This window comes from Sparus aurata, chromosome 5 (genome assembly GCF_900880675.1).
Source record: "Sparus aurata chromosome 5, fSpaAur1.1, whole genome shotgun sequence".
In the NCBI taxonomy this organism is placed as follows: domain Eukaryota; kingdom Metazoa; phylum Chordata; class Actinopteri; order Spariformes; family Sparidae; genus Sparus; species Sparus aurata.
In genome coordinates, this window is record NC_044191.1 from 19,122,592 (window position 1) to 19,147,732 (window position 25,141).

At 40.5% G+C, this 25,141-nt stretch overlaps 1 protein-coding gene across 7 annotated transcripts in view; it reads right to left on the reverse strand.

Annotated features, from left to right (window-relative positions):
• Positions 1-25,141, reverse strand: part of wdfy3 (WD repeat and FYVE domain containing 3) — a 101,234-nt gene that overhangs the window by 24,731 nt on the left and 51,362 nt on the right. For 3 of the 7 annotated variants that reach the window (XM_030416241.1, XM_030416242.1, XM_030416236.1), the window contains 20 exons: positions 23,103-23,215; positions 20,967-21,204; positions 15,911-16,011; positions 12,659-12,877; positions 12,005-12,189; positions 9,597-9,828; positions 9,193-9,353; positions 7,631-7,742; positions 7,165-7,355; positions 6,055-6,207; positions 5,694-5,767; positions 5,407-5,568; positions 5,141-5,235; positions 4,881-5,004; positions 4,356-4,573; positions 2,742-2,938; positions 2,331-2,465; positions 1,342-1,521; positions 468-701; positions 125-224 (listed from right to left, as the gene is read on the reverse strand). In XM_030416241.1, the coding sequence (XP_030272101.1) occupies positions 125-224; positions 468-701; positions 1,342-1,521; positions 2,331-2,465; positions 2,742-2,938; positions 4,356-4,573; positions 4,881-5,004; positions 5,141-5,235; positions 5,407-5,568; positions 5,694-5,767; positions 6,055-6,207; positions 7,165-7,355; positions 7,631-7,742; positions 9,193-9,353; positions 9,597-9,828; positions 12,005-12,189; positions 12,659-12,877; positions 15,911-16,011; positions 20,967-21,204; positions 23,103-23,215 (3,224 nt within the window). The remainder of the gene's footprint in view (positions 1-124; positions 225-467; positions 702-1,341; positions 1,522-2,330; positions 2,466-2,741; positions 2,939-4,355; positions 4,574-4,880; positions 5,005-5,140; positions 5,236-5,406; positions 5,569-5,693; positions 5,768-6,054; positions 6,208-7,164; positions 7,356-7,630; positions 7,743-9,192; positions 9,354-9,596; positions 9,829-12,004; positions 12,190-12,658; positions 12,878-15,910; positions 16,012-20,966; positions 21,205-23,102; positions 23,216-25,141) is intronic. The other 4 variants (XM_030416237.1, XM_030416238.1, XM_030416239.1 and 1 more) reach the window with 4 other exon arrangements.

Below are 25,141 nucleotides of genomic sequence, written 5' to 3' on the forward strand. Positions count from 1 at the left end.
AAATTATTTGAAGGTTTATGTTCATCCTAAAACTATCGACTACTAGGAAATAATGAAGCTGGCAGATAAACTGAACAAACTGACACTGGCTGGCTCTGTATCAGGTTAAGGAGTTTGTTCTGACCGAGAAGGACATCAGCGGCTAGAAGGTGCTCCATGACGCCGTCCAGGATGTTGGACTGAAACTCCTTCTGCTGAGTTCTGGTGGAGCGCTCTGGGGAGGCCTTGTAACACAAACCACACACACATTGACGAGTTAGGATGGGTAAATATGTTTGTCGGTTTGCTGTTATGTAAAATCAGGGAGCTACTGTATTGACTAGTATTTACTACTAAGAAAAATATTCTCATTAAAGCTTTTTATTAATTAAATAAGAGAAAACACAAAGAAATATGGGTGATTATCAGTTAATTAAGGTGCTACATGGGTGGATTTATTCAATTCTTTAAATTCAGTGTCTCCTCACCTCCAGCAGCAGGTCGATGATGGGTGTTTGCTTGCTGGCCGGGGTCATGCAGAGGTTGTCCATGATAAGGACCCTCATGAAATCAAAGACGTACTTTTTGGCTGGGTGGTTGGTCAGGGACGTTTTGGAGCCCACGTTACAGTATTCTGACTGGCTGCGGTTCATACCAGAGTCTCCAGCAAAGGCCTTGAACTCCTCAGTGGGAGAGCCCGCCTCATCATCCAAATCACTGACCTGGAATGGGAGAACGGATGGAGTGAGACAATATAACAATAGTTTTAATGTTTAATTAAGCAAGTAACGAGGACATTCTATCAAAAAAAACAAAATTCATGCAAGCTGTGAACTTGTAGACATTTCTTTGTTTTCCAGTTGTACAGTGCAGCTTGGTTTCCTCTGTGTTCTTTCCTCTGATATCTTTTACTAACACACAGCTTCATTCAGTGGCTTGGCAATCTGTAGTTATCTTACTGTAAACTCTCTGAAAACACCTTTTCCTCTGAGAAAAACTGTGGTGTCTTGCACTGCAGTAGTTTACAGTGATCACACCACTCTTGACTGCAAATGAGACTCTAAAAGGGCAATACGTTTCAGTTTATTGCCCCATAGAAGAGAATCACAACATATTTTCAGAGGGCTGATAGGTTTACTGATCAATACCTCGAAAATACTTGTTCAGGTAATGAGATTTTTTTTTCCCCTTTCTAAACCCAGTCCTAGAACAAAAACTCCTCAAGAGATTTGTGCAGAAGGTGAAAGTTGCTTTATTTCTTTGGAGACTCCAGTAAAGGTCAAAGATTTCTAACTGTTTCTTCACCTGAGTTAGAATTTAATTTGGCTTCAATTCATTAAGGGAGAAAATGTAGAGCCTTACCATCTCAGAGTAGGGCCTGATGTTGAAAGGGAAGACAGCTGCTGCCAGGGCGCAGAGGAACTCTGGACTGTGCCACATTGGTGACAGGTCAGGCACATTGTGGTAAAGATACCTGAAGAACTGCATCAGGGTGACTGGGTATTCTCTGAGCCAGGAGCCCTCCTCCTCTGACTGCCACGGCTGGGAAGACACAAACAAGAAGACACATCTAGAAGCAGTGGAGGTGCTGGGTTTCTGTTTAAATCTCAGGCTGGTTTGGGGGATCTAAGCGAAGTGGAAGTCGTCAAGCAGCAGCCTGCGCCATCAGTGAGGCAGTTAGTTCCCAGGAGGTCAAGTGAAGCTTGTCAGCAACCAGCAGTGGCTCACTGAGAGACTCTCTGGTGTGATTGTGTGGTTTCCAGTCATGTACATTAGATAAATGGAGCTTAAGAAGACACCTTGAACGAACCCAGGCAGCAACTGCAGGGAAATCTTACATAAAGAAGCACTTCAAAAAGACAGATGAACACCAGCAACCTCTCACGTTTTCCTCGACATAAGCCCTCTGTGAGTGGGTCTTAAAAAGTAATCTAATTTCAGGGAAAAGATATTGGATTTAATTAGTCCAATTATGTGTAAAGAGGCTCCTCTTAAGCCTTAAATATGTGATTGGAATAATGATCATGAGAGCATTATGTACAAGAAATTAAAGGTCATTTTTCTGTATATGATTTGTTTAAGAAAAAAATATTTAACGTAAAAAACAAGATTTATAGATTTGGGGAAAAAACGAAATCAATTTTTTGATGAAGAACTCAGCTTATTATGCTTTAAATATAATGTCGTTTTTGGGGATTTTTTGTTAGAATGTTTTAGATTTTTTACATTTATTCATCTTATTGGTCGTGTTAAATTACTGCCATGATAATTATGTTCTTCCTGAAAAATGGCAATAAAGATAGATAAACTTATGGTTTGGTGATGTAGTAGACTAAAACTGTTGTTCTCACCAGGTTGAGCATGCTGCGCAGCATGGCTAGCAGCAGGAAGGCAGCATCAGGGTACATATTGTGGATGGAGCCCACTACTGTCGCACTGGAGGCTGGCATGCCGAAGATGAACGTCCAAATGGAGTCCAGGTCAAACTGAGAAGACAAACGCATATATGGGGGTAATATATACACAAACTAAATAAACAAACTCTTTGTTTTCATGGCTGAATAAACTAAATTTAAAAAATGACCTTAAAGGACAACAACATTTCATGCTGTTTTACTCTGTTTACATTAGGCAGACCCTACCACCTTAATGCAAACATAATGAAAAGCTGCTTTAAGTTGTCCAGTAAAATTCCGATCAAAAGCAAACTAAGCAGATTCATTAGTATAAGTAGAAGGAGAAAAAAGGGAGGGTATACTAACATGTACCTGCAGGCTGTCTGGCAGATCGGTGACAGGCTGCTGCAGGAACAACGCCATCAGCAGGAAGTAGAGCTCCGGCACATTGGTGTGTTTGGGCAGCAGTGTCTGCAGCACAGGGAATCCTGGGAAGTGGCAAGCGTCCCGGTTGATCTCTCGCACCGTGGAGCGACCGCCGGCACTGCGGCCCACATTGAAGCCTAAGGAGGGGGATTGAGGGAGGATGTGAATAATGTGAATAATACTGCATGAAGGTAGACAGGTGGCATTACACTGCACACACCCTCTGACTATGGCACCTAAAGGCAACTCTGAATACAGCTGCTGCACATGGTTTGGGGTTTAATGGGGTGGGTCTATGAAGGAAGAGGTTCTAGTAATAACCCAGGACTGTTATCTTATACCTGCTAATCAGGTTTATACTGGAAACTGCACACTAACAAAATAAATCAAAAGATACGGATTTGGTTGAGCTGAACTTCAAATCTGAATTAAACTAAGGGCTTTAACCTGAGAGCACACATTCTGACAGCAGTGTTAGTTCTGTACGGCCATGTCACTAATCAGCGTGGTTTTCATAAGCAAGGTCAATGATTCTCAACCTGGAGGCTGGTAAAATGATATTGTAATGTTGTTGAATTAAATAAAAAATAAAAGACAGCTGCAATGATTAGTCACTTAATCGATTATTTGCAAACTACTATAATGATCAGTCTGAGTAGATTTTGTTCAGAAATCTCTGAATTCAGCTTCTTAAATGTGAATATTTTTCTGGTTTGTTTTCTCCTTGAACACAGTAATAGGGCTGCAACTAACAATTATTTTCATTACAAATGTATCTACCCCTATTATTTCACTTAATTAATCACTTAATCAAATGTGAAACAATTTGTGAAAAATGGTACGTCTTCAAACTGCTTCTTTTGTCCAGCCACCGGTCGAAAAAAGAATCTGACATTTCAGAAGCAAAATATTATTCTCAAGATAGCCGGCACTTTCATTTTGTTTTAATCAAGTAATCAGTTTACTGACTTATCGTTGTAGCTCTAGATATCTTTGGGTTATGCACAAAACAAGGCATGTGATGTCATCTTTGGCTTTGCGAAACACTGACATTTTTCACAATTTTCAGATTTACAGATCAAACAACTTTTAGGTTAATTGAAAAAAATAACTAAATAATTGACTGACAATGAAAATAATTGTTAGATGTACCCCTTGAATACATAGAACCCAAAGGGCCTGTAAAGAGAAAAATGAAAATCATCAGGAGGCGGAAGTAAAAAACTGAACCGATGAGGTTGAAAACCACTGAGCTCAGGAGAGACTACGGTCACAGCAGCAGGGAGAGCAGGGAGCCAGAAAATGAGATGACCAACCCTTGGCTGTGCGGCGCACAAACTGCGCAGCTTTCTGTTTAGTGAACGAAGGCCAACTCCGATGGAAAGCGTTGCCATAGTGAGGAGAGGTGTCTGCTGAGCCATGTTACAACATACAGCATTTACACTGCACATTATTACTGCATGTGTCTGACCCTTGTGGTAGGGAATGTCAGCGTTAATACTGTATGGCAGATTTTTTTTTTATTACGAAGCCGCTCTGGGTTCGTGTACTCACCCAGCACTGTGCCGATCTTATTGGTCAGGACGGAGTCTGTGTGGTCCAGCCAGCCGCCTCCGCACAGACCCTCTTTGAAGCGGTTGAGGATGGATTGGTTGGAGAGAAGCACCACCAGGATCCACAAGGCTGCCGTGACCGTGCTCGAGTGAAGATGTTCTTCCATGAACATCAAGAGCCAATCGAAGCCCAGGGTCTTCACCAGATCCTCACATGCCCTGCAGGGGGGCACAAAGAGCAAATGAGCTCAAGTGACGACTCACAGTCTGCGTTCTTTCTAAAAATGCAGTCTAATAGCTTTTTTTTAATTTTTCATCATTATTTCATTAATCTCATGACCATCTAAGATTATTGTTAATGTCAGATCAGAAAAGAAAAGAAAAACAGAGCAGCTTTGCTTGAGTAGTAAAAATATTTAGGAGAATTCACATCAGAGTTGAACACATCTAACACTAATGGGTTAACTAGGAATTTTGTTTTGGAGCTTTTAGGAGGAGCAGATATGGTGCAAGACTTTTATCTTACTGGGCATTGACAGAGCATTTCTCTTTGGTGGTAAACAGCAGTCTAAGCAGGTTGTCCAGCAGACGGTTTCTCAGCAGAATGAGACTGGCCGATAGAAGACCACCAAAGTCGTCATCATTACCTGCTGTCACAAGAGTGTTTTCACAGGGAAAGCGATCACTCATTCCACTCACCACAACAGGCTGATATAGAAAACAATTTAATATATATGTATCTATTTTACTGGCAAAGGAATGATACTGGATTTTATTTATTGTTACCTCCATCGATCTTCTCCTCGTTATTGATTTCCATGACAACAAACTTCTCACAAACAGCAAATGTAGGGAGAGTAGAGGAGATGAACTGGCCAAACCTGTGAGGTGAAGGAAGGAAACTTTTGTTTTTTGTATACTTGCTTTCCGTTGCACAGCTTCTGACATCAATTATACAATAAAACAAACACAATATGCATATATGGTTCAACTGCTTCTTATTATTCACATATTCTGCAATAACTCAACCCAGTAGGAGTGAGACCATTTACCGCAGCAGATCATATGGGTTTGGGAAGCCCTGCAGCAACAGACTGAGCACGTTGCTGATGGCTGCTACAGTCGGCTGGGACAGTGAGGTGTCTCTCAGGGTCAGCAGCAGTCTGGGGATCAGCTGGAATTCCCTCAGAAGTTTCGCATTTTTTGCTGCCTCACTGTTCAACACAGAAAGTGGTATATACAGTTAGATAAACGCCTTTTTTCAGTGAAGTAAAATTCATAAAGATGAACTTTTTTTATTCAGGGCGCTCTCAAGGAAAAAGAAAGTTCTGAAACTTACCTGGATTCTGTCAGCAGTTCGATGAAATGCTCAAATAGAGACAGATGGAGCTCGTAGGGAGCATGGAGCCAGACCTGCGGAGCAGAAGGAGCAGACTGAGACCTCTTGCTTGGCAACACACATTACTGGCAAGGAGAAGTGGCCATGCCGGACACACCAGATTCTCAGTGGTATGAGCAGCCGAGCAAAAACTTTTTTCTCATATGGTCACAATAATATATCTGCAACTCTCACTGTTTCATCAGTCAGGTAGGGGTTTATGGCTGGTCAGCTGCCAAAATGACAGACTACGTTGTTTCAACTGCTAGACTGCAATAACGCTATAGAATCCAGTTACTTTCTCTCTTTCTATAGCCCTCACCTCGAAGTCACAGAGCAGGTCCTGGAAGGCAGTGGAGTTTGGAATGATGGAGGTCTCATGGCCGCTGTCGACTGTTCCCACCAGGGAGAAGGTGAGGTGGAGGATGTGGCTGTTGAGCAGCGAGCGCTTCTTCTTCAGCAGCATAGCCAGCAGCTGCAAGGGACGGACAACAGCAGCATTAGTTTAACTGCAGAAATTTGCTTATGATCACAGCCATTATGGCATGACAATATTCAAGAATTTAAAGGAGCAGAAGACAAAAGAATTAGCAAAAAAAAAAAGAAGATAAATGTCAGCAGCAGAAATACATAAAACCTAAACATAAAACTAATGAGTGTAGATTCCAGAACTAGCAAGACAGGGGGATTTGATTTAAAACAAGTTTACAAAAAGGTGTGTGATCTATTGATGGTATCTTACAGCTGTCAGGTAACATACAGTAGAATACTGTGATGTGTTTTGCATATAGTGAAATTCATAAGAAGCAACATATGGTCAGGCAAGAATCTGCTTTATTTTTTAAATGAGTACAGTGCACTATAATGCCATTTTGACACTTAAACGCACTAACATCTGGCTTGTATATTATCAAGGTTTATTGCTGGGCCAATTAACCCTGCAGTCCGAAAGAAGCAAGATGTCCCTCTCCTCAGCAACTTCCATTATCAGCTACAAAAAAAACAATGTGTCTAATTCACAATATTACTGAATAAGACTTTTTAAAACAAGTTTAAATTCTTCTGGATGTATACTGATGCCGTTTATGATCTACTGATTTGTTTTCTCTGTTTTTCCGGCACAGTCGTAATGACAGTCAGTACACACAAGGGGAAAAAAAACAGAAGAGCAACTTCTCCACTGGCAATGTGAAAGGAGTAAATTGCAGATTACTGTTTAAAAAAACCTGCACATACATACAATTTCAGTGAAACATACCAGTGAACCGCTACAAAAAACAAAGAATTATATTGATGAAGCTGTAAATTAACACTCTAAAAGTCTAAATTAAAACTGAACCGGATGTAAAAAACAGTCTGGAACTTGGAATCACAGAAACACTCCAGAAAACCAAAACACATCACGTGACCATCAGTGTTCAACTTTACTAACCTGGTATCCTTTGATTCTTTCCATCTCCTTACTGGCTAATGGATTGCTTTTTACAACGCACACCAAAGCTTTGACAGCTGCATACAGCCCTTCCACATCTGACGCCATGGCAACCAAGCCCAAGATAGCCGCTGCCCCACCCACATACTGCAGGTTGGTGGCGACAGGTTTGGCCACGAATGCACGGACCCCTGAAGGTATGAAAAGAGAGAAAGGTTGCATTTTCCTTTGGAAAATTTGCCGTACAAATGTGACTATTTCAAATTGCATTCATGAGCATTTCACAGAGTAATTGCATAAAAGGGTTCAACTAGGACTGGTGTTGTGTTTTGGTGAATTTTCCTCCTCTGCAGCACAGGAGAGTAACTAACCAGACTGAACACACCACGAGTCCCTGAGCTCTTAAAATACTGTATAAACAGGATTTGTTGCTAATATTGTGGATTATTTCACCGGCTTGGTTTACCTAAATATCCAATGACTCCGGCTCCGATGGTACGTGCTGGCCCATTGAGGTGACCGGCAGCGTTATGAATCAGTTTGACCGGAGTGGCATTTTCATGAGAGGACACAGCGAGCTAAAGAGGGAGGGAGGAAGAGGTTCAGTAAAGAAATCCCAACCAAAACACACATTCATTTCCTTTACTCTCTCAGCATTCTGCCTGACATTCTCATTTGTCATTGTCATTTTCACTCACATTCTTTGACTACAAATGTTTTTGTTTAGTGTAGTGTTTGAACAGTTCATGTGGATGTTTCAGGGGTATCAGAATTTGTGGCTGAAAGCTGCTGTCTTGTATCAAGGTCCAAACTTTCTCAAAGGCTTTTAGAAAGTTACAATGAAATGTGGGACCAATTAGGGAGAAAAAGCAGGACCACACTTTTACCCTTTTATTCCTTTTACCATGATGGCCAATTTAACAAGAGAAAAAAGTGTATAAAAAAATGCCTTTATGTGGCATTTTCCTGGTTTTAATGAGGATGAACTGATTATGTTAAAGTCTGTATCTTCATCAAACAAAGACACAATGGATTCTCTTAACTGCCAGTACCATAAACTACATATTCTTATTCTACAGCAGGTCCCTGCTGCAGCAGAAACGCTGCCTCTGCAGTTCTTTGCCGTTGATTTGCTGTGAGTCGCCGTGGGCCGAGGCTAAGCAGAGAGCAATGCAGGCTGGGAAATAACTTAGACAGGTGGGGAGAAAGATAAGGATGGAGGAGGGAGCTCATTTGGAGCTCTATCACATCATTTTGGTGTGATAAAAAGGAGTGTGTTAGTAACTGTTAATTCATAGATACTGAATATGAGTGAATGAACAACTGTGCAAGCAGACCGAATCCATATTTTCTGTTGAGTTTGACCTTCACACACCAGTGTATGTGTGTGTATATGGTTATAAAAATCAGAATCAGAATTTCTTATGTGTGTATTTATATATTATTTAAGATAAAAATCTTTCCTCTCTGCAAACTTTGCAATTTAGCTAAAGGTCTGAACTGAAAACATCAGCCTTGGCTGTGGCTGAGGAAAAGTGGCCGCTTCTTTTTTCGGTCTGTTACATCAGTTTATCATGATGTAATATGAGTCAGTGAGGTCAACGCTCCAGCACCATCCACCCAGAAAAGACTCTTCTTTCTACCAGCTCACTCACTAGAAGTTAAATAAAAGAATACTTGATACTGAAAATAAAAAATAATGAACTTATCGATTTGTCTCAAATACTACTTACTCTAAGAGCTTTGTCTAAGAATCTACAATATTCATCTGATTAAGTCTGATAATATGCCTGATGCTACCTTTTTAGGTAAAAAAAAAAAATCTTTTCATTTTTTAAACAGCAGCTATTGGAAGTGGAGCCATCTCTCTCCAGTAGTTACATATTAAAAGGTGCACCATGTAGTTTGGGGGAAGAACAAGACTTTAGTCCCTAATAAGGTGAAACATTAAATTCTATACGTAGCGGTTTTAATTAACACCACACTAGCGTTGTGACTTCTATTCTACTGAGCAGTGGCATGCCTGACCTGTTTAGCGATGGCTTTGCTGTCCAGTTTGTTGTAGACTTTCCTGATCTTGGCCACGGTGAGTGTAGAGACAGAGAGTGCATAGAGGCTGAAGGAGACCTTCTCTTCTGGCACCAACGCCACTGGGGAGGTAGGTGCTACCTCTGTCTTCGAGTCTTTACCTGGGACAATAAAAAGTCAGATGAGGTGATAAGTGTGAGCAACAGGGGTATAATGACAAAAAGCAAAGAGAGAAGCTGTTATAAAGGACAGTCAAAGAAATTGAGAAAACAGAGAGAGTGGTGAACTAAGGGAAACAAGAGTGACACTTAAAGATGAGAATAGAACAGTAAACTTTTCAGGGCCGTATAAGGGGGTAAAGGCTTTTCTGAACACCACACTGAAGAGGAAAGGGGAACACTTACAGGGGATGTAGACAGCCTGGAAGCTGCCCACATAGTTTGGTCCCAGTTCATAAATGGCGGCAACACTGGTGGCAGGCAGGACCTCCTCCAGGAAGTGGCTGGGCCCAAGACGCCACACCAGGCTGGAGAGCTGTCGTTGGGCAGGTGGCGTCCCTACATACCCATACACAGTGCTCACCACGGGGGGGTTGGTGGAGCCGGAGCCGCCTGGTGCACTGTGGATGTAATGAAGCTGGAGGAGAGTAATGATAAAGATAAGTGATTTGTATGAAGGTACGTCACAAACATTTCTTTATTTTTAATTATTACCAATGCAAATTATATGAGTGCTGAATGATTAGTTGTTTTATCAGGTGATAAATATTTTTGATAATTGCAAACTGAATACTTTTTACGTTTTAAAGGGTTAGTTGGATATCTAAAGAATTGAACACTTTAAGGCAGGGGAACATGTAACAGCCAGTCTTTCACTATTTTCTGACAGAAGTATTAATCCAGTACGTGGAAAAATCATCATAAGATTAAAATAAGGTGTAAATAGTTGTTGGTTTTGGGTCTCAATGATATATGGTGGTGGTTGGACTTATATGCACTGATAGCTCAGGGTGTACAGAGGGTTAAAATTAAAATGAAGCCAACAAAAATGCAATTCAACAGTTCTTTGAGCGAACAGCCATAGGTCTGAGTTGTGTAAATCTAAGGTCAGGGTTCATTGGCTGAAGAGCACCCAACAAAATCCTTTGAGGTTTTATACTTGAACTGGTAATAAACAGATGTTCAGCTTTAACTTATCATTATGAAGTACATGTTGACTGTGGCTATAGAACAAAGACAGCATTACTGTTTAAATTGATTCCCTGTAAATCTTTCTGTAATTATCCCCATGCTATTTTGTATGACACTGTGCATGAAATCTTCTGGGAAAACAAAGTCTGACTGGCGACTATGCTGGCAGCCATTCTGTTTTCATGTCTCCACTATATTCTACATAAAATAATAAACTCATGTTTTGTCCTGCGTTGCTGGTAGCTGCTCCTCTGAGGAAACCAAAAAGCATTTGTCTTTACGACGGCCATGTAAACAACAATTCCACTTGGAAACACTAGGGACGAAAGTTGCCACTTTAGAAGAGAATATCTGTGCTTTACAAATACCGATTCACAAAGGACAAAGAGAAACTCACATGTAAACTCTTACATGCACACAAACACATAAGATACATATGACCGGCTTGTTGTTTCCTGTATGACAACCTCAGCAGGAAATGAAGTCGTTGTTATCAGCAGTGCTGAGAGGAAGCTGAGACTTGCGGTCTGCCAAGCCGTTACCCCGCTCTGCTCTCTAATCTCAAGGGGAATCTAAAGTCACTGAACCGCAAGCCACATCACAGGACGCTGACTGCTGTGTGGCAAGATGACTGTGTTCAGCCTGGGTTCAGAAATGTGTTTCTGTGCTTCTTTAACAACAAAGCGGTCAGTGATACGAACAGCTGAACTCATTGTATGAAATGGATATTCCTCATCAAGGCAGGACTAATGAAGATTTCACTCCAGAGGAAAATAATTCAAGTTAGCTACTGCTGTTTTCAATAATATCAGCACCGTGCCATCCACTGACCTGGAGTGGAATCTGTGGATGAAGAGCCTTCACACATCCACTCACTCTAAGCTGCTGTATCTAGATTTTAGTGTAAGTGAGAAGATAATGATGCACTATCTGCTCTGTATTTTAGAATAGAAATGATAGACACAAGCAAATCTTAAAAAAGGGGATTTTATGTTTGGAATAAGCTTTTATTGGATCAACAAAAGAAATTAGCATCAACATTATCATAATCTATTCTATTAACATTTGTAAATTTTTAAGTGTAATATTTAATAGTATCCTTTTATCTATTGTTGTTTTAATGACTTGCTTTTATATTTTAATCTTTATCTTTTTTTACTCATCTTGTTGGAAGTGATCCATCATCCACTTTTGTGTTAATACCCTGTGTTTGTTCAACCACTTTCAATTGCATTTTGATTTGTCTGAAAGGTGCTTTATCAATAAAGTTTGATTGACTGAATGTTGATGACAGATTAATCATTGAGGTCATTTATAAAACAGAGATACCAAACTCTCAACGTATGCTCTCCAATGTGACAGTTGTATCTCGTCAGTGTCTTATTATTGTGAAATTAAAATCTCTGGGTTTTTGTTTATCAGATAAATCTGAGGCCATGTGCTTAGATTTTATTAATCTGTGATGAGAATTTTTTTAATAGTAGTTTTATATAGTTAATGATCAATAAACTGAGCACAAATTCACTCTCACAGCAATAACACCATATAACAGAAATATTATACAATATCGGCTGTACAATGAATATACCAGCATGTTTGACATCATTCAGTCTATAATGTACCTTGACAGTGTTGATAAGCTGTCCGTCAATGTACAGCGTGGCCATGCTGTTCTTCAGCATGCCTTTGCTCATGACCAGCACCAGGTGGTGCCACTGGCCCTCAGCGATCAGCTCGCCGCAGCGGAAACGAGCACAGCAGGGCAGGATCTCATAGAAGGAGGCTTCCTCACTTGACTCGTCCGCTGCTTGATTGGGGGAAGGAGGGGGGGTGATATCAATGAGTCAGCAGGCTTGAGCAGACGTAGAAACAATTAACTCTAAGTGAATGACTGAAATCCAACGAGGGACAGCTTTATAAGGTTTTACCTCCCTCCTCCTTCAGGTTTGTCCCTAGCTTTGCCCCCAACCCACCAATTTTAACAAAGTACTTAAAGTACTTAAAAAATATAAAAAAAAACACAAGAGAAAATATATTACATAATATTATCTGAAATGTACAATATGCAGTGGACCAAACCATTCAACAGCCGTACAGCGTTTGGATGTCAGGTTTATAGAAATGTTGACTTCACTACAGGGTTTCCCACTGTAGAGCCAAGCTGTTATAAATTTCCCCTTAGCCAGTTATTTCAATTTCATTTGGTGGAAAAAAATAAATAAAAAAACACCACCTGTGCAGTGATACAGGTTGGTTAATGTCACTACTGTACTCACAGTAGGTCTGCAGCAGCTCCTCCTTGGTGGAGACGGTCAGCGAGCGATCCTTGGCCGACAGAACCACAGCCAGGCAGACGTAGTGCTGCTCCGAGGACGTGGCTCGCCGGACGACGGTCAGCAGACGCACCGGGTGGGCGTGAGGAGCTGTACTGAAACGCTCCACGCAGAACCAGGTGGAGTAGCTCAAACCTGACGGAGGAGGAAACAAGCGCTCCCCTGGAGGTGAAGAAAGTGGAGGGAAAATAGGTACGAGGAGGTTCAATTTTAATCAGTATTTCACATATTTCACACTATTGTGATATTGATACTATGGAGGTAAGAACAGTAAGCTCTGCTCATCACAATGCTCTCCACAAGTTTCCCTTCAAGACCACTGGTGTGTACACCTGCTTGCTAATAGTGGCAAAGTGTGTGTGTGTGTGTGTGTGTGTGAATTTATTCATGTGTTACAGCTCTGACTTTATTTTGTAAAGTATTCCCACTCTCATTTTGTCTAAAAGCAATTTATGACCCTGAAGATCATGCTTACTTTTTTTCCTCTTGAGGTGGAATACATCAGTATTCCTCTTGAGTCATCTTATCTCACCTATGCAAATGAGTTTTCTCTAGTGATTCAGCATTTTTCTGGCTTATCATTGCACATGCTCATTTTACTTTAGCACATAATCTCACGCAAAGAACCCCAAACCTAAATATGTTAAGTTTATTTATACAGTACGGCTTCTTGAGTGCATGATGGCACATTAAGAAAGAAATCTAAACCAAGCCTTTGGGGCAGAATTAGACAGACAAAGTCTTGTGTCAAAAAAACGGTACAATTATGGAGCCACATGGAAACAAATGACACTGTGTAGGACTTATCTGCCAAAGCCTGAAAGCAGAAATGAGTCTTTGAGCCTTATTGTCTGGCAGCTTGGTCAACTAACACCTCACAGCAATGCAAACTCACGGTGAGTCAGGATCATTCTGTCACTCAACAGGTTATCAGACTGGACTAAATCAAAATTGGCCAGACCGCCACAATTCACTGGCTGCTGCTGGTGAACCGGATGAGCATGGATTGATTTTTGCATTAGGCCTAAATATAAGGGAGAACAAACTACAAACTTGCATTATTCCTTATTTGTGGAGCCAACTATGGACTTGTGGGACTTGGATTACACACAACAACAAAGAAAACATTAATATTGCAGGAAAAGCTGCTGCAGAGCAGAGATACTGAATAAAACTTTGGGTTTGATTTGGTAAATGCTGATACATCTATTTCTCATGTATATCTGTAGATAGTTGATTCACTCGAGGTGCTACGAGTTCCTGAGCAGAGTGATGATATTTTGATGAATGGGCCTCTTGGTGATGTCATCCAAGGATGTGGGTCAGATATGAGTGGGACAGGACAGGGAAACAGGAAAGGGAGGAGGAGGGGGAATAAAGGGGATTGAGACAAATGAGGCAAGAAAGGGGGGGAGGTAAAGAGACAATAGATGGGGGGGATAGATGGATATAGAGATAGATCGAAAGAAATCCCTGACAAGTCAGTGATGGAGGAAGACAGACATAGAAAGTTCGAGGGCTGGACACTAAGATGAGAGATGAAAAGGACAGAGAAAATGAAAATTTGAGTGACACGAAGAGACGAGGGAGGGAAAGAGCGAGGTCTATAAATAGTGTTGGGCTGGAGAAGACACGAGGAGGACAGTGTGGGGTGAGTAAGTGCAGAGGAAGCGGATGAATAGGTAAACAGATGGAGAAATTATAGTTAGGAGAGGAGAGGAGAGGAGAGGAGTGGAGAGGAGTTTCATAAATACTAAATGAGGCTACAGATGAGAAAACACACCATAACGTCATAGATTAAATTTATCTCTGCCTTTAGGTCTCTTCTGTAAAATCTCCGTAAAATGTTTCATTTTTAATACACTATATAACCAGTTAGCATTAAACTAAAGGCCCAGGACACGGGAGGGTGAAACACAGCTTGTCAGAGTTTTTCGTTTGGTTGCACGAATGATAAAAACTGAAAACATCACAAAAAATATACTCTTTGTAGGTTAAATGCAGAAATCCTGCGAAGAGAGAAAGTGAGAATCAAGATGATCAAACAGAATGCAGGTGAGCTGCGGGAAAAAAGGGGGAGTGAGAAAGAAGCTGGTGCACAAACACCATGGATGTGACAAACTAAAAAAAATAATGTAAGTGGAGTGTGTGTGGTTTGAAAAATTGAGAAAATGGGGCAACATGTGCATGTAAGTGTTCAAAGCGGGATATAATGTTTTGATGTGTGTGTGTTTCAGTGAGTTAGGATTATGTGGGACGTGCAGCAGGAGGAGATATGAGGATACAAACCATCAGAATCTATTTTTACTTTTTAGTTGCTTCAGTTAAACAACATATTTTCCAACCTAAGAATTTCTGAAACAATGAACATACTAATACCATGGGAATAGGAAAACAGTAATGTTTTGCCAACTAAAAGCTTGTTGTCTGCCAGAGTAGCTGGTTAAGTGACAAAAATGTACCATAAATTGGCTGTTGGTTGGTGGTTAAATCCCACCAAGATATCAAAAAGTCTTTGCCAGGGTTATGCAATATTCTCCCTTTTAAATAAAATGAAAAGCCAATGAAATGTCCCAACAATCTAACAAATTGTCCTTCAACACCCTGTCACTGCTAAACCTCAACTCAAAATGATGATGACATTTTGATTTTGAACACATCTCCAGTCAGGATCAACTACGTAAAGAAGTATTAAGATCATACTGATAACATTTTTATGTAGAAAAACCTTTTTTAATAACACATCTACAGAGCCTGTAGAGTGGTGTAGAATTAAAGTATTTCTTTTCCTTGAAAACCATTAACCATTAAGGTTCAGTTATGTATGAGAATTCTGATGTTTGGTTCCTGCTTCTGCCAAAATTTGGGGGCTGATAATATAACGCTGTTGATATCACGCTGTATCTGTGATTTGTCATCACCAACAGTGTTGGTAGTTGCCATCTTGTGGGGAAAAAATGTTTGCTTAAACAATACAAATCTAGAGTTATTGTAAATGATAATTGTTTAACACCGACTTTCTGAAATGTTAATCATACCATGACAATCTCAAACCATTGCAACCTTTCCTACCAGTAGCCACTTTGTTTATATATTTCAAGTTGAAATATACAGGCTATATTTGTAACCATTCTACTACATTATATAACTACAACATACATTTCTCCAATGAAAAATACTAGGCAATGTTTTTACCTGTACCCATGCCGCTCAACACTGCTCCGTCGCTGACACCTGAGGTGTTAGTGTTGTTGGTGGGGGCGTTGTGGGGCGCCAGGCTGGGCAGGAAGAGGCACCTAGGCAGGACAACAGAGAACAGATTAATGACTGCTATCCGGGGAAACAGCTGTAACAGATACAAAACATGTTGTCAGCTTACATGGGTTGATATTGTACAACAGATTTACTGCAGGTTTGCTGAGTTACTGCTGCTGCAGTCTGGCTCCATCCCTGAGATTAACCATTAGAAAAACTTACCTTAAGCTACAAAGAACAGTCTGGTAATTCAAGCGCTGGAGACACAGGAGGCTGTATTATAATATGGAAATTTTGACTGCCTCAGTGATTAATTATGTATGTGAGCAGAATAAAGGTGGGATGAAAGCATACATTTAGGTTGATTTTAAAAAGGAATCTTCTCGTACTCAGCCAGTTGCATCTCCTTACACGTTAGACTCCGTTCATGCTGATTCTGATGATAATTTGACAATTAACTGCAAAGAATAGTATAATGACTGCATCACGATCTCAAATACAAACGTTTTATAAATCTTCAATGGGCTTCTAAGATGATGGACCATTATTTTGTGAGAAAATTAATTCAAGGCTAATGTCTGGAGGCACTGTCATTTCGTTTTTCAAGGACCTCTACAGCAGACAATCATTCCACAAAAGGAATTTCATTTGTGAAATTGGTGCTGACTCACTGCCCCTCAGTGAGCATGCTGTTTTCCCCTTCTCTAATCATCCTGAACCAGCACTGAAGTAACTGGTGCTCTGGGGATTTGGGATTTGTTATAAGTTTTTTTTTTTTTTTTTCTTTCCATATTTGAGAGACAAAAAGCCCTCAAAATGTATTGAGGGACCCTGGCAAATTCAACCAGAAACCTGGAAGGCCTAGAAGGAACCACAGTGGAGGACAGCCTTGGTTAGAGCTTTTGACAGGAGATCGCAATAACAAGATACATACAAAACACTACAGGATGATGAATTCAGCTATTGTATCCGTATTTATGAATTCCTCCTTTTAATAATACAGGAAATTACCTTTGAAATGTTTTGCTCTAAAAATGTCCATCTCAAACAAACTAATTGTTAACTAATTCCCTCTAGTTTCCTGTTGCTTCTAAAAACAGAGCAAGGCTTGGGTCATTTTTCTTATGTAATACTTTTCAGGAAAGAAAGCACAACTGCAGCAGTAATTCAGGTCAAATCAGAGAGAATTGGCAGATTGCTGAAAGAGCTCCTGCGGTGACCTGTGCGTTACATTAGACACAGACAACAGGCAACTCATGTTTCGGTCAAAAACTCAGACAAAGTTGTCCAAACCAGGACAACAAGGGACTTCCAGCTGCTGCTGAAATTATATGCTAATCAATTAAAACAAAAAGAAACATGAGGGTTGCCCAATAATTCCCCCAGACTGGCATGATTAATCAAAGGTGATGAAAGTGAAAGACAGAACTTTTATCTCCCTAATTACTATCACAGAGGTGTCCTTGAGCAAGGCATTAACCCCAACTGCTCCAGTGAAGCTGCAGATGAGACTGAGGTTGAACTGGGCAGCTTCCAGGTGTCAATGTGTAATTGTCGTAATGTGATTTTAATAATGACTCAGTCATTTCCTGGACATGAGTGGATTTATTATTTTCAGCCGTAATAAACATATAGTGCTCTAGTTAGTGTTGCCAACAGCAGGATGGTGGGATTGAATCAAAGTGTATAAATCATCAATGTGGTTTTAATAGTTTTTGGACAAGATGGAGCTCTATGGTAGGAGGAGATAACAGAGGAATTAGATATAGTAGTCTGTAAACACTGACAATAATCATTGGTATGTTGATTTTCCTTTAAGCTGTTCCAAGTCATTCCCTGCTTTCAGCTTCTTAGACCTGACAACATGCTGCTTCAATCTGTTTTATATCACTGATTTGGACAGAACACACAATTTGAAAACACCCCTCTGGGCTTTGGAGAACTGACAGATGCATATTTTACATTCTATGTAATTAATAATAGATTATACGCATAGAATACAATGACTGATAGTAACCATTTTAACTGCAGCCATAACAAAAACCTATTACTATGAGATCTTTTGATTAGCTCTTTGTGAATGATGCATTTGTAAAGAGAGATTGATTGAGCCACAATATTATCTGATTTAAAAAAAAAAAGAAATCTTTTTTAATTAATGTGGCTTCCTCTTTTTTGTTTCTCCACCTGGACAGGAGGGTCGGAGGTCAGGGTTAGCTATGAGAAAGCGCCCCTGAAGCTGGCAGGGATTCAATGACTCATTCAAGGACACTTCTCAAGGGCAGACGCTATGGTCTTCTGTTAAACAGACAGTCTGTCTAACTAACAAGGACACCACCCTGCTGCTTCACAAAGTAAACATGCACGCTGTCTTTTTCCCCATTAGTCATCAAGTTGATTAGGTTAAACATAAAAAAAAAACATCCAGCCGCTTGACAAAATGCTAATTTCTCTTTTTTCCAGTCCGAATGAAATGCACCCCCTCCACCCACACTCATTGCATCTTCCTTGTCCCTTGTGAGATGGCTGGCTGGGGGAGTGTGCAGTGGTGTGTCTGAGAGTGTGTAAGCATGTTGTGCATGATAGAGAGTGGATATGTGTGCGTGTGTGTGCGAACAGCAGCAGGAGCATCAATATTTCATGGTGACAGATGGGAGCGGAAGGAGGGGTAGTCTTTCTGTGTGTGTATGTGTGGGTGTGTGTGTCCTGTGTTTATGCTGAGCAGAAAGTGGGCCATTGCCTAGCTGCCCGTGTGCTGCTGCTTTGCTGTGTTTTCAGTAGAAACTCCATGTTCTATTCTGAGGCGGATGCTCACGAAGAGTCACGAGGGTTCGTATGGGTAAAAAAATGAAAACAGAAAAGCTGATAAATTATAGACTCGGAAATATGATCACTTGAGGGGTGAATGCCTTATAAAAGTAGCAAGTTAAAGGGAAACCTAACCCAAAGATGCTTCATAAAGTAGCCCTAATGAAGACGTTCCGTTCTGTCCAGTTTCTCAGTAGATAAACCTCTGTGTGGTTTGACAAAACAACCTTAAACGGTGCAATATGTCGCCATCTGACAAATCTATTCTCAAAACAAACAAGGGGCAGCACATCACCGGGGTAACCGCTAACTGCTGCTAACAGTTGCCATTGGCTAGTTAGCTCATTTAGCCATGCAGCTGGTGGTCCAGACTGTGAGGTTGGGGCAGCGGGGGAGTGTTGGTGCCTACAGAATTTGACATAAAATGATGAAGGGCAGCACAAGTGAGCAGCAAAAGACATGGATCACAAAAAATACATTTTGCTGTATATGTTTTCTATGCAAACTAACACATACGTATTGTTGGACTAAGGTGATGACTTGTGCTACACTGAGATATGTCACTGTCCCTTTACCCAGCTCATGAATATCAGTAGTCTTATCAAGTTATTTGGCAAATCCCGGCCACTGTAGCTCAGCCTCTGTCTGAAAAATATATCGACAGTATCTAACAAATCCTCTCAAATGATACTATGCAACACGCGTGGTGTGTGTTGCCCTTGAAAGTGTATTTATTAAGAGCATAGCACAGAATATTTAGAGAAACTGGAAGAAAAACAGATAAGTAGTGAATTTCCACATGTATAATTCCTCCTTCGCTGCTTTAGTGTATAACAGGATAATCATGAATAAACATATAATCCTTATAACAGTAAAGCTATCTGTTGATTCAGTGTTGGCAAGGTAATCAGAGGCAATGACCTTTGGCATTTCGCCACCGATCTGACAGAAAGTGTTTACAATGACCTTAAAACTGTTTCCTTATGAATATCAATGAAGAATGTAACACATCATTATCTTAAGTCTCGCTTAGCAGTTGTTTACTGTGTGTCAGCGTAACATGTGTGCATGTGTCATGTATGTGTTGTTAAAAAGGTGAGGGCTAATTGCCAAGGTCACATCCCACATGCCATTATTTTATCAGACCCCGACATTCACAGGGCTGCTTAAAAACAACACTAAACTCCAGGCGTAGCACACCCTGTCAGGAGCAGCACCCAATGAGCAGTTAAGAGTGTCGTATGACATAAAAGGCGGAAAATAAGCCTATTTGTATGCGCTGCTCCACAACTGGAAGCAAGTGACAGTCTCCTGCTGTGACAGTTGTAGATGCGACTCCAAGGTAAAAAACACACAACCTGTTTAATTGCAGGGAAAAAACGTGGCTCCCTGAGGTGCGTCACTGGTGAGGAGAACTGAACAATAAAGAGAAATATTCAGAGAGAAGTAGTTTACAGAACAGTGGCATCATCTGTTGCTGAAACCATATTTTTATAAGCATGTAATGACTACTGATCCATTCCTGGAGCTACAAAGGATAAAGACCAAAAACACAACAAGGGGACTTGAGAGGCAGTTTGACCCCTCTTGCATCCATTTATCAACACCGTTTTATGTTTGTATTGTTGATAACTATTCTTTAAGTTCCTCAAATAAATATTTCTATCTAAATAAGAAGTCAAATGACTAGATGTAATAAATGGCTAAATGAAAGGTGTTGTAGAGTGATAAACAAAGAATTTCCACTCTGTGCAGCAGCTTTACAGAGATTTTTAGCTCACTGTTTCTGTTTTAAAGCAGTACTTTTGTCTGGCTGAGTCTCAGAGCTCTCATCAGCTCTATTTTCATTCGCAGAAGGCAGCTCTCTTTATCTAACAACGACCTGGTGAAAAAAAGTTGAACATGTAGCACCTTAAAAGCCAGATATTTTTCTCCAAACCAGAACTAATAGGAGAGGGCATATAGGAGTTTTATTCATCTTGTGGACAGTAAGACAACTCCAAATGAATGCCGACGTTTCTCTGTGTCTGCTGGATGTGCAAACAAGAAAATTATTATTGGCCGTAAGAGCTTAAATAGTATGTTTGTGGATAAAGTGTACATAAAGAAATTGTCACTGCATACTAAAGGAAAACCAGCACAAGCACAAGCACTCAAATTCAAACATTTAATGTTCACGCTGACTTACCCGAAGCCTTCCAGCGAGCTGTCAAACTCCACAAATGCAGGCGTGACGGCAGAACCATGCAGGCGTATGTCGTGGGGGGTTGTCATGGACACCAGGCATTTGACTCGGGTGAGGGGTACAGTGCTGCCCTCTGCGGAGCGCACAAGGCTGCGGCTGATGCGATACTGCCCATTGTCCTCTGCAGGCGTGGCGAAGACACTGTCAGGACCGAAGCCCTCCATGGACATGGTCATACTGTCTGTGAAGTCAGGAAGGACAGGTTTACATGCAACCACAGCAATGATGACAATCCAACATCAAGGGCATGAGAGTGACTGTTAGTTTTCACTTGTGTGTAAAGCATTGTTATGTCAACTTGTTCTGTGATCCAAAAGAAGACACACAAATTAACTTTATACTTCATAGTCTTCATGCTATCTTATCCTCTTTCTCTGTTGCTGCCAGCCTACTTTAGTCTTGTGTAGCTTGTTTTATCATATTATATATTAAAAAAACAAGGTTTGTCCTCTTTGTTTGGTTATTTTGAACTCCTTCACTGCAAAAACAGGTCATGGCAACATTTAAAGCTTAATCATAACTCAAGAGCGAAGTTTACCAAATCAGTCATGATCACATGATGATTCACTTTCAATACCCGCTTTCCTGCTTGTCAGACACCTCCCTGTGCTCAGATAGTTAACTTGCATGATATATCTCCTGTAAAAAACTAATAGCTGGATCTGGCCAAGCCAACTCCCCCCATACTGATTACAGTCAAACTCTCAGAGAGTGGGCAGCATGAAATCAAGCTCAGGTGTCAACTGTCACGAAGACAAGAAAAAAACTCCTGGTGTAAGGTACAATATTTTACCTTCTACCAAGAACATGGATTACTTCTCTTATTTGTTAAGAGTAAGCACATCTTACAAAGACAAACACCCAGCAATGTCAGCTAATAAACCATGCTGGATTCTCCTCTCACAGACAGAGAAAGATATGCACTGTGTGTTCTAACAGTGGCGGCTTGTAAAGAGCAGTAATTAGTAGGGACTTAATATCCATTCTCAGCTGGGAGGAGACACAATAAGCAATTAGGACATGCTGAGGAGCCAACAAAATTACAAACATTAACAGCTGTTAATAGAAAACAAACTATTTGCAACAGAGTAATGGTGGTAGGCAGATCTTTGTTTAAACAGGCAGTTTACACATTAATTGGATATTTTCAGGCCAAATAAACCGCTAACCTGCCACTTAGCTTAAAAATGACTGCAGGTCTAGTCTACTTGCAGTGTGTACTTTTAATGTAAAATGTTTGTATATATGTATCTAACTGTGATACGTTCTGGTTAGTCTACCTACCAACCCTGAACTCTGCAGAGGAAATAAGCTTCACTGTTCATACTGTAAGGATTGCACACACTAAAGTCAGGCTGTCCACTGACTCTGCAATCATCAGAACTTTTCTGAAATCTATAGGATCGCCTTTCTTTCCACCACGGAGCTTGTGCACGTACTTTCCGCCTGCAATTAAATGGCGATGGAAAGTTCATCCTCTGCAATCACGGCCTATTCACAGGAGGAATCATCCAAATATGCTCACAGTCAGTGAGCAAAGAGACGGAGCCGAATTGCTCGAAGATTGATGGTCTTTTTGTCTAGCTTTTAGTTCAGAACCAAAGTTTCTCCCAGGAGGAAGCTGGAATCAATGTGGCAGATGGGGGTGGCTCCCAAATGACGTTATCATTTCATAACCGCACTGGAGGACAGCTGTGGACTGAACTCTTCAATTCTCAGCTAAGTCATAGGTTCACTTGTAAAGATGCATTTTTTACCACAAATTCAAATAACATTTTACTAATTATTATTTTACCAATTTACAAATAGTTTTGAGGGATCTAATGCAGCTACAACATAAGATAAATACTGCAAATTTTGGAACCTAAAATATTAAAGAGACAACAAAATTCATATTCAGTGGCTAAATAATATTTAAGGTCATAAAGAGTCAACTGTACAGCGCTCCAGCCAGAGGCCATGAATCTCCATCAATCTTCTGTTCTCATAAACAACACCAGGAGCCGCATGTCTTCTGAAACCCGTGGCACAGTGACTATCATGTGGTCGAAACAAGGATGAGAGTTGTTATTGTCTTACTTCTCATTTCGGCGTCATAGCTGAGAGAGCTTGGTTTGTGAACCCGGTACTGCTTCAGTAGCTTCTTGTCCCAGGCACCACAATTCAGAGGGTTTCCAAGACGCAAGAACTCCCTGGAGGGGAAGACAACCAAAGTGTCAGGAAAAAAAACATACCAACAAAGAAAAAAAAAAGAAAAAAGAAAAACAAGACATTACAATTTTACTGTTCTGAAGATTATTATTTTTGAACTTTTCACTTTATTGTAGTGGGATACCTTCTTATCTTTTCATCAACCCTCATTTATTGCCCTTCTGAGCTGTTGCTACCGTTTAATGCTACAGAAAGTCAAAATCAAGTCAACATCTATCCGTATCAAAACAATTTCATTAAATGTAAAGGAAAGAACTTGCTGAAGAATTAAATCAAGCTGGGCAACACTCAGTTTTAAGCAAATGGCTAGAAGAAAGATAAATAACATGATGGAACTAATCTGGATAAGGTGAGCCACAATTTCTTCATAAGAAATGTTCTCGATCACATAAAACGACAAAAGCTTAATATAAGAAAAATAAGCTATTTCTCAGCATAAAATGTACATATTACAATAATTTTTATGAACAATCTTTAAGATATGCAGTGGCTCAGCGGGCAAAGTGTGGCTCCAACCATGTATAGTTGCTGTATTCCCAGATGGACCACCAATCATAAACACGTCCTATATGTCCTCATTAAACTGTAAAGAACTCTGGATAAAAGCCTGCACCTAAATCTATACATTATGTTAAGTCAGCAGTTACTTTGCGGGTTGACTCCTACTCCTCAACAGCTGTGGTTAACAGCACGTTTTAGTCTGTTTAAAAGTCAACGATAAGGTTGAGTGGCATGTAAGTGACTCGAATGCAGAAGGACCCAGAGGGGGGTTTATGTGAGTTTTCAGAGCTCCGAGTGAGAGAAACAGGCAGCTGAAACCAGACAACCTCAGAACAACACCAAAGAAACAGAAAGACTCTGGTGTTTAGCTTGGGCTGATTTGAGCAGAGTTGAGGCAAACTGAGAAAAAAAAAATGAGGAGGAGCAGATTTATGAAGGGAGAGTGACAGCACAAGAGTGGGGCAGCCGGACAGACAGAGAGGGGAGACAGGAGAGGAGGGTGGGAAACAGATTGACAGCTACTGTTAGCTGTACCTCCAGCACAATTACAGGGGGGGAAGAATATTAAGCAGGGAGAGGGCACATTAACATATAAAAAGAACCATCCATGTGCATGTCAAATACCCCCCCCGTTCCTCAACCCCAAACTCCCATCTCACTAAACTAGCCAAGCGGGAAATGAGAATCGCTCCGTTTTGTCAGCAAACACAACCCTGCTTCACACATTGAAACCTGTCAAAGCAGATTACCCTTCCCAGAAGTCGTTTTCAGCCGCTGGAGGAAAAACCGCACATCTACATTTAGCTCATTAGGTAACACAGTTAGCACATTAACATGCTACATACAGCAACATATTGGCAGGGATTCTTTGTTGCATTTTCCCATCTCTGTCCCTTGATTTCCACTCATTGCTGTGCTGTTGGCTAACAAACCAAGGCACAAAATCATTAAATAATAACATTTAAAAAAGCATGATAGCATGCCTCTGGGCTGACACTAAAAATGACAACATTAAACATTTGCATTTTATTATGCTTCATGTTGCAAGGTAAATGTAAGCATGTAAACAAATTCCTTTTACGTGCATGTGGTAGCAGTAGCCTACTAGCATGCTTACAGTAAAGTTTGGCTCAAAGAATAACAGAGGCAAATAAGAGGAATTTTGTGAGATTTCTTGTAAATAAATGAAGTCATCTTTACATTCATTCTTACAAAAACTCATTGTGTGTATACACAACACTGTCTTGAAATAACTGGCCTTTAGCATGACAAGTAGGGAAAAAATAAACAGGATGTGACAAGCTAGAGTCTTGCAGGGAACTTTCTCTAGCACTCTGTCAGCACTCGGTTCATCTTTTATCTCTCTGGTATAGGGGAAGAACACTCTGGCTTGTCTGTATTCCTCT